The sequence below is a fragment of the Mus musculus genome, chromosome 4 (assembly GCF_000001635.26).
Source record: "Mus musculus strain C57BL/6J chromosome 4, GRCm38.p6 C57BL/6J".
NCBI lineage: Eukaryota > Metazoa > Chordata > Mammalia > Rodentia > Muridae > Mus > Mus musculus.
In genome coordinates this window covers 135572423-135582093 of record NC_000070.6, presented here as the reverse complement: position 1 = coordinate 135582093, position 9671 = coordinate 135572423, and the positions used below count along the sequence as shown (strand labels likewise).

The 9671-nt window shown below is 51.1% G+C and overlaps 1 protein-coding gene and 1 long non-coding RNA gene across 3 annotated transcripts in view; one reads left to right on the top strand and one right to left on the bottom strand.

Annotated features, from left to right (window-relative positions):
* Nucleotides 1–1919: 1919 nt before the first annotated feature.
* Nucleotides 1920–8514, bottom strand: Gm30888. The gene is made up of 3 exons (XR_390832.2): nt 8446–8514; nt 4238–4765; nt 1920–3433 (listed from the first exon to the last, which is right to left on the bottom strand). It is a non-coding gene; the product is annotated as a predicted gene, 30888 (long non-coding RNA).
* The window catches only part of Grhl3 (grainyhead like transcription factor 3), a 31746-nt gene continuing 30536 nt past the window's right edge, over nt 8462–9671 (top strand). Inside the window, exon 1 of one of the 2 annotated variants that reach the window (NM_001013756.2) lies at nt 8462–8686. In NM_001013756.2, the coding sequence (NP_001013778.1) occupies nt 8670–8686 (17 nt within the window). In that variant the 5' untranslated portion in view covers nt 8462–8669. The remainder of the gene's footprint in view (nt 8687–9671) is intronic. The other variant, XM_006538760.3, reaches the window with a different exon arrangement.

The window sequence follows — 9671 nt, the reverse complement described above, 5'->3', positions numbered from 1 at the left end:
AGCCAGTCTCTTTCTGCCCTGGGCCTCAGCTGTCCCTTCTGACAGAGGAATGAGGACATTGCTAGTGTTGGGCGTGGGGAAGGGGCATTTCTTAAGGGCTCTGGGTCCCATAGTGAGAGCATTTCTCCTAAAGCCATTGTCTCTTTAAATGGAAAGAAACCCAGAGCATTAAAACAGCTAAATGACTTTTTTTTTAAACACAGAAGAGGGGTAAAAACTGGAAGAACAAGTTAAAATGGCCTTTATTTTATTTTCTGTAAATCCCACCAATGTTATCCCCTCAGGGTTCAAGCCTGTATTGGAGAACTCAGCGGGGGGCCTCCCACTCTTCCTTGCCGCTGGCTTCCTCTCCACACCTCTCATTTGTTCTTACTGGGTGTGACTTGACTGGGGGTGGGGGTGGGGTGGGGGAAGAATGGTGTCAGAGGTCACCGGGACTCCCGATGTCTTTTTTTTCCCCCAGGTGAGGCCTCTTTTATGGTGACCCAGAGCGCCATCCCCCAGGCTTGTCATAAACTAATGCTAAGAGCTGGTTAGTTCCTAGACTGGCCCCCTCGGTGCCTTCTGTGTCACGACCTTTGTTTGCTGGCCTTTTCCCTCCCCTGGAGCCTCAACTGGGACTCCAGAAAGCATCTTGGGGTCTTGCAAACAGTTCCCCTGTCAGAGATGCTTCTTCTGATAGACTGCTAGTTAGAGACGGTGACTTTTGACAATGATGCTGCGCTCAGGGTCATAGCTGACAAATGCCAAGCCCGGTTTCAAACCTCAGGGCGGTTGAGACCAGAACTTGTCTGCATTGCCACTGGTGGACGGCATTAGAAGATTTTAACTTAGAGCCTTAATTTGCAATACCCCCCAACCTAACCTGCTTCAGGGAATTCCCCAAAAAGGAAAAGCAGGAGAGGGTGAAACTAGCCAGCTGGTAGTGGTGGTACCCCTTTTAATCCCAGCAGTCAGGAAGCAGAGGCAGGCAGACAGCCAGGGCTACACAGAGAAAGAAAGAAAGAAAGAAAGAAAGAAAGAAAGAAAGAAAGAAAGAAAGAAAGAAAGAAAGAAAGAAAGAAAGAAAGAAAGAAAGAAAGAAAGAAAAGAGAGAGAGAAAGGGAGAGAGAAAGGGAGAGAGAAAGGGAGAGAGAGAAAGAAGAAAAGAAAGAAAAGGGAAAAAAAGGAACAAAAAGAGGTGGGGGGATGGGGGGGGAGACTGAAACTGGTCTCATCCAGTTTGGATTGAGTCTGTGCTCTTACTAGATGAAGAACAGCCAGATGAAATACTGTGACCCTATCATGGCTCACCAGTCCATTCAGAGGAACCGCCAAAGCCACGGGCTAGAGAGTCAGGTCACTGTCACCTGCATATCAGGACTCTTGTCTTCCCAGAGGTGCATGCATTCTGAGTCCTTTAGCATTGAAGAGTGCAGGTGACCTGGGAAACTACAAATGGTGGCGTCCATTGCACAGTGGGAGGGGGCTGGGGCTGGAGACTCATCCCCACACCGATCTGTCTGCTTGCTGCTAAGGCTCCATCCTGACGCCTCAGGAACCTTGGGCACAGGACACCAGACATACTCACACCCTCAGAGGCAGGGGAATGTGGTGACTAAGCCCCATCATCAGGCATATCTGCCCTAGGTAGAGCACCTCAGGTGACAGATGCAAAAGAGACAAGCACTCCCTGTGTGCGGGGTGGTAAGGTGGTACCCACCCCTGGTGATAAGGACGATAACAGTCAACACTCACCTGGATGAAGCTAAGGACTTTGCATGTGTTGCCTCATCAACCAAAGCCTTACGGGATCGGAGTCATGCCTACTCTACAGACTGAAACTAAGGTTTGGAGTGGCCACAAGGTTTGCCCAAGGTCACATAGTAATATGTGGTAGATCTAGGATTTGAACTCAGCACCCAAGCTCTCAAGTCTGTGTGTGTGTGTGTGTTTGTGTGTGTGTGTGTGTATGTGTGTTTTGGGGCCCAGTGGTCTATAATAGAGACTTCTGGACCCACTAGGGTCAGAACTGAGAACTCTATGGGTTCCCAACATTCATGGAATTCTGTGAAATTTGATAACAAAATTGATTTTGTAGAAGTTCATAAAAGTAAAAAAACGTTTCCTGGAGGGACATTATTTACCCGCCCCCACCCCCCAGCGTGTGGCAGAGGACACAGCCTGGGACTCCGGAACTCCTGCTGGGACCAGACCTTGGCCACTTCCTTTCACTGCAGAGGGTTTGGGTGTGCCGCAAGGCTGTTTGCAGTGATGGTGTTGGAATTAACTGGTTTTCCTGAGTTCACTTTTAGTTGGGAGTGGGCAGTATCTTTCACGGGCACAGACTAGTGATGGACCCAGAGATAGCCAGGGCCCAATACAAGTCCCCAGGAAGAGTGAGATTCAGGGCTCTCCCCCTCCCCCCTTCCCAGGGACCCATGGGGCTAAAATGTCTTTTCAAACAAGCCTGCTCCTTCCGGGATCCTGGCCCCTGTGGGCCCCTCCCTCTGGCTTCCACCTTTTCTAGCCAGTTCCTGCCCACAAGGCAAAGACCCCCCCACCGAATACCTTAGCACTTCTCCTGTTCCCTGCTCAGCTTGGCACAAGCCTGTCTGATTGGCTCCTCTTTAATAACTATAAAATTTCCTTTTTCTTCCTAACAAAAGAAGTCATGTTGACAGATGAATAAAAATAATCAACTATAAACTGCACCTGTTCCTTTTACCTCCGGGGTCCCCAATGCCTTCCTTCTCTTTCTGAGTGGGTTGTGTGGATGGGAACAGACAGACTTAAGAACCATCCTGTAAGCCAAGGCCAAGGCCAAGACAGCTCCGCTCAGGTCTCACGGGGTGAGGTGTGCCCCTCTGGGGCTTCATTCATAGTTGGGAGGGTTGAATGAGGACTTACAGGCTCTGACAACTGTACTGCAGGCCCAGCGACTGGCATCCAAGGTTCAGGGATGTGTTCACAGCACCCTTCTGGATTGCAGCCAGAGCCTGGCTGCACAACTGTTGCCTTCTTCTTCTTCCCCGAGCCTCGCTAAAGAGCACTGGAACAGGCCGATTTGCCAGGACCAGAACTGGAACTCTGATAGGCATCCCTTAGGGTCCTCTGCACCCAGAGGTGATTGCCTCATACCAAATTCCCGGGAATAAAATTGCTTAGCCAAAGGACAGGCTGACAAGGCCCGCGTGGGACCTCTTACTCATGCCAATCCTGGCGGTATGCCTCCTTCGGAGTCCTTATCAAGGATGATCAGGAAAACAGCTGCTTATTTTTGAGGCCACTCACTTTCAAGGGGACACTCTTCAGGGCAACTTTGGACCCTACCCAGTCCAGGAACCAACCGCTAGGCAGGAATGTAGGCAGAGTCGCTGGCGATACTGTTCAGGATCTGTTGTAAAAGGGGCTGGAGGCTGGCCACTCCCATGTCCTGACCCTCCAGAAACACCTAGGTCAAACAAAGGTGGGGGGAGGGGCTCATCCTCTAAGCCTCTGTTTAGGTCTAGTGATGATAGAGAAAAACCACAGCCAACTGGAGGGGGGGGCTCACACTAGACCTCCAGGACCCCCATGGGTCTATGCTGGTATGTGGGGCGATGCTTCATCTAAGAGCCCAGGTTCTTCACTTAGCCAGGGGTTCTTTCTGAATTTCAGCCTACATACCAAATGGGACCAATAACAAATTCTCACCCTGACCCCTGGGAAAGAGCTGGATGCGTAGACTGGGGTGCTGTAAGGATGGCTGGGCATGGATGCTGGGAACTTCACTGTGCACTGACATTGGAACTGGAAGCTAGTTGCTTGGACCCCCTTGCTAAGTGGCGCGCCCACCCACCTACAATGCCTTCCTTAGGTACCAATGTTTTTGCCATTAATCTTTCATTAAGGGCTCATCTAACTTGGGGATGAGATATTAGAGGGAAATTTACAGATGTGAAATCACAGGCCCAGGGTGAAGACTCTGAGATTTGCGAATAAAGGTTCTACCTTCAGAGGTCTTCTCTTGCGGGGGAGGGGAGGGGCGCAATGGCCGGATTGTCCAGGATGTTTAAACGTTTGGTAAATTATACACGTATTTCCATTTGCTGAATTCATTGACCATCTGTTGTGCTGAAACCTGGGGCAAGCGCTGGGTAAGGTTTTTCTTGGTGCTATTCCCACCCCTCTGGAAGCTTACAGCTCCATCAACTCCTTTACACAAAATGTCAACCAATTTGCTAACTTCCATTCTGCCCCACCCCGACCCCCTTACCTGTGAATCCAGTATAGACCAGACAGATTCAAAGGACTGTTTCCGAGGCTCTGGAGGCAGGCAGACCAAAGTCTGGTTCCGTCCCGACACCATGGGGAGAGTCTTAGATGTGACATCACCTCTCTCGGCCTCTGTTAGATCATCTAGATCATAGAGATCAGTTCAAAGGGCTTGAGTGTCACGTGCTTGAGTGACATCAAGCATGAGACCACTGCCTGACCCTACAGAGGCCACTGTTTATCTTCCTATCACCAGATAATGAGGGAACCTCTGCTGGAACCAGACCTTGGCCACTTCCCTTGACTGCAGAGGGCGTGGCTGTGCCCCGATCCTGTTGTCGGTGGTGTTGTTGGAATTAACAGGTTTTTCTGAGTTCACTTTTAGCTGGGAGTGGTCAACATCTCGGTTTAACCATCCTTGATTAAATGAGGGGAAACAGAGTTTCACAGTTGGTGAAAGGTCTTATCCAAGGTTCCAGAAGTCACAGCTCCGGGAAGGCAGACATGGTCTTGCAGGAACCAGGCCCATCTGGGAAAGGAACCCCAGACCCCACTGTTAGGTGAAGATTCTAAGCAAGAGCCACGGAGTGACTAAGTGACAATAACTGCCATTGCTAAATGACGTGCAGGTCTGATATCTCCGCTCACTGCTTAGAGTGAGGATGTCAGCTGACGAGAGTCTTCCCTTTATATGAGCACATGTGTGCACGTCTCTCTGGGCCTAGGTATGTTCTCAAATGTCATCTTTCAGGCTCCGTCCATCTTGGATTTTTTGAGAGAGGGTCCTCAAGGGCATGGACCTCACTGAGTAGGTTAGGCTGAGGAGACAGTGAGCTACAGAGATCTGCCAAGGATCTGCCTTCTCTAGCCCCTAACTCCAGGGGTTTACAAGCATGCACCACCACACCTGGCTTTTTTTTTTTTTTAATGTGGGTTATGGGGATAAACTCCGGCTATGTTTGCACGGCAAGCATTTTACTGACTGAATCATCTCCTTGGCCTTCAGTCTTGTCTCTTTATCTCCACCTCTGCCCTAGGAAGGACAGGAACCCAGTGGCGGTGTAGTCTGTAGGCACTCATTTTGGCTTAATCACTTTCTGGGGTGGGGGTTGGGCGATTGCCAAGGATCAAACCCAAGGCCCACTAAGTCTTTACCACCCAGCTCCGTGCCTGGCCTCGTTCAAAGGTGATGGTGCTGCGGGACTGTGTGGAACCTCTTAGCTTGCATTAGCAAGCTCAACACAGACTACTTGGCGGGGAAGGAGAGTCCAATCTTGCCATTACAGTTGCCACAGAGCACCTCTGTTGGGCATTCTACACTTCAATATCTCCTTATAGGCTAATAGGTATTCCTGAGATCTGGGTAGTCATGGAGACCTGGGATTTTAAGAGGAAGGGCTGTTAGCAAGGCTGTCCCATTGAGTGTTGCTGTGTGGTAAGTGACCCTGGGGGCTGGTGCTTATTCAGCATAGTGGTCCTAAGGGGGTGGGGGGTGTACCACACTCTTCTGCAGGAAGTGAATCGTAAGTGGTCATGTGCAGCACAAAGCGATTCAACTTGTGAGGTTGGAGCATGGTTTTGTACCCAAATACAGATGAGGAAACTGAGGTTGGTCACTGGCCCAACCTTATGGTGCTGATAAGGTGCCCGGGCTGGGACTCAAACCCAGCTCTGTGTCTTCTATCAATACTATGCCCTAACAGGGGTAATTTTACACGGAATAGCAAGCTGTCATTACTTAGTACTGTTAGTGGATCTAATTGTGTTTCATCTGATTGGCTGGTCTATGCTTATAATTTCTTAGAGCAACCAAGAGCTGGGATGTCCATGCAAGGGCAGTGATGCCAGCCTCCCCTGGCCCTGGGCTGCATCATACCCCCAAGGACTAGGAAAGGCAGGCAGCCAGACTTGGGCAATATCACTTCAAAATCTTGGCCTCTTTGAGCTGTGGTGGCAAAGGTCTGTGTTGGCCTTGTCACATGGCTGGGAGGACTCCCGGAACCCTGCACACCTGCTCCTTGCATCCGTGGTACCTATCGGGGCACCTTCTGGAGGCTTCCTGTGTAAGGAGTCACAGAGACCCTCTGATGATCTCTAACAATGGCTGTGAGCACAGAGCCAGGACCCAGAGAGGGAGAGGACCCGTTTATAAAGCCCAGCGAGCACAGACATGCCACCCGAAATCCCAGTGTCTCCCCCCACCCCCCCACAAGCTCAGCAAGCATGAGTCACACCACATCCATTGCAACACGGCTGACAGAAACTCTCCAGCCTTTCATGAGGTGAGTTAGTCAGGGAGAAGACTACAAAGAGAAGTGTGCCATCCTTTGGGCTGCCGCGGGCCTGCAGTTCTTCTCAGCACCGTGACTGCTGTAAGCGATCGCTCAGAGCCAGTCACTGCTCACATTGCCGCTGCCTTCAGCTATAGTGAGTGATCTGCATCCCGGTCCCCTCATCTCACGGGATGATAGCAAAGTGCCTGACTCACTTTGGGTATTGACATGATGCATAAAGAAGGCTTGGCACGATACCTGATCTACGCAACATTCACAGCACCTACTGGGAGCCAGACACCTAAGCCAGTGCTGGAGAGTAACCAAGGCAGACAAGGCCTCTTGCTCCTACGGAACTCACGTTCCAGAGGGAAGGGAGATAGACACCTGATGATGTGAGAAAATCCGGAAGGGCTTTGCAGGGAACAGAATAAAGCCATGTGAAACCTGAGGGCTGGATGTCTGTTCTCACAAGCATTACTGGAGAGAGAGCTAGCCGTGTTAGCAATCACCATGGTCCTTAGCTAACCTCAGGGCTCCTTAGGGGTAGCCCTCAAACAGATTCCAATGGGAAAGGACTCCGATCAGTCTTCAAGCCCGGTAGCCCATCCTAAGCAGGCCCTCCTGAGTTATCAGATAGGGCTTCTCAGGGTAAAGTCACCTTTCCTCCAGAGGAACGCTCAAGGTGAGGTACCCAGGAAGAATGAGCAATGAACTGGGGGTGGAGTGGGGGGGGATGGTTGGGAGAGTGGGGGATGGGGAGAGTGGGCATGGGGGCGGGGCTGAGGGTATTGGTAAAAGAGTAAGCATGAGATTCCAAGATTCGCAGCTTAGATCTCTTTTCCTATGAACCCCATGGAAGCTCTCTGTTTCTGCTGGTACTTGTGGGCATTTGGGGATGACCACCCTAGGTTGTTCATAGCCCATCCCCCACCATCCCCTCGCCTAAGAGGCATCTCCTGAGTGCCTAGCACAGAGCACTTACAGTGTACTGGCCAGCTAAGACTCCTGAGGCAACCACCTTCAACTTTTCCATCCTTTCTGGGCTGGCCAGAGGCATGTGGTCTGCCCACATCCCGTTCAGATTGGCATCGCACAAGATGAAAGGCTGCCCTGCCCTAATTCCCTGATTCCCCACCCCATCTCTCTCTCTCTCTCTCTCTCTCTCTCTCTCTCTCTCTCACACACACACACACACACACACACACACTCATGCACATTGGGGGAGGGGGGGCTCCTCCTGAATAGAAACCAGCATTTTCTTTCCCCGCTATTGCCCCAGAACCCAGAGCGAGGAGACCTTGCACACTCGGTACTTAGTAAATGTCCCCTGTCAACTGAGGCCACCAACTTCAACTCAAGGAGTAGCTAGTCTCCCAGATGACTGAACGGGTCTCTGACACTGGCTCTCACCCTTAGGCAAGGCACCCTGCCTCTCCAACCTACATTTCCTCGATCACCTGTAGAGGGCATGGGGTTGGTTGGGGTGGAAGGGAGAGTTGACAGAAAGTCCTTCCTAGCTGGTTACTGGGAGAATAGGAAGAAATCACTTAGCTAACAAGACTAGAACCTGTGGTGTTTGTTACCCGAAGGGGAAAGTTCTGGAGAAAAGAGAGGGGACTCACAGAGAGCTACCTGCTCTCTTCCGTGAAATTTTCCGGGTAGAGAAGGTGACTATAAAGAGATATGGTGTCTGTGGGGAGATGTTTGTGGGATCCAGGATCCGAGCGATGAGATGGACAGAGATTTCCCTTTGAGCCAAGTACCTGTCTGTATTTTTCCTCTAGTTCTCCCGTTCCTTCCCAACGTTTGTCTCCTCCCTTTTCCCTCGTCTCCACCCCCTCACCCCCTCAGCTAAGAAGGAATTGGCCGGCTCCACCCAGTCAGCCCCCCGGAGCTCCGCCCCTGCTGGTGGGCCAAAAGTTAACATCTGCACCTGCTGTGGTCTAGCTGCAGTCGGCACCTGTGCTTCCAGCCAATCAGCGCCACCGCAGCCGGGGACCGCTGTCAGCAAAATCTCAACATCCAAAGCGCAACGTAGAGCAAACGCTTCCCCGGGCAGGAAGGGAATGTCTGTGTCAGAGGAGAATTAAGAGACGAGTGGTCAGCAGCGCCTGCGAGCCAACCAGAGACGGATCGCTGGAACCTCGGAGAAGGAAGATGTCGAATGAACTTGAGTGAGTAAAGCCACGGATGTCTGGCCTCCCGGCCTCCCCAGCACACCGAGGCTGGCTGGGATTCCCTGCAGAGGGAAGAGCAAGGGAGGCCGGGCGCCCGGATTCACACGGCAATTTGTAAGGGTGAATGAATGGGCTGACGATCCTGCCTTAGCGTGTTGAGGCACGTTCAGCTCTCTATCTAGAGCTGACTGTTTCCCTGGGAAAATAGTTTTTCTTTCTCTCTGTGCTGAGCAGTTTCGAGGAAGGCAAACACCCGGGCTGCCTGAAACCGTGAATCTTGGCATCGCTTTTTGATACTCTGGAGGTGCCTTGGAAATCAGAGACACTCCCGCCCCAGGGAAGCTTTCTCTCCTCTTGCCAAAGGGAACGTCTTGGAGGTGGTTCTCAGAGCTGTCTTATGCAAAGAGTTGAGTTTCTCTAAAGGTCCTTTATGTTGAGTTGGAACAGTCCCAAGCGATCTGGCTACTATAGTGTAATGGCTGTATACATGGGCTCTGTAGTGGCTTTCCTTAGGTTCAAACCCAGGCTCCGTCTCTCCTCCGCTGTTCATTCTTAAAAAGTCGTTGGACTTATCTGAGCTTCATTTTCCTGATTTGGAAATTTGGAACAAGAGAACTTTGTAGAGTTCTTAGGTGTGCTGAAAGCTGTAAAAATGCTTACCAAAGAGAAAGGGGTCTGAAGTTGCGTTCAATAAATTGTGGTCAGTTTTATCCAGAGGCAGTGCTAACGCTGGGGAAGCCGAGGACTAGATTTTGGTGAGGTCATCTGTGTTGTCTGGCGAGAGGCAGGTGCATTCCTGCCCACATCTGGGATCTAGAATCCCTTGACTGGCTGACGCTGACCTCACTCTCAGCCTCAGTATCAGGTACAGATGTTGGAGAAGACAGAAGTCGAGGGTGTGAGTCGCTTTAAGTTGTGGGCAAGGAGCTAGCAGGAAAGAAACAGACTTCCCCTTTCTCCCCTCTTTAGCAGTGACCCTCTT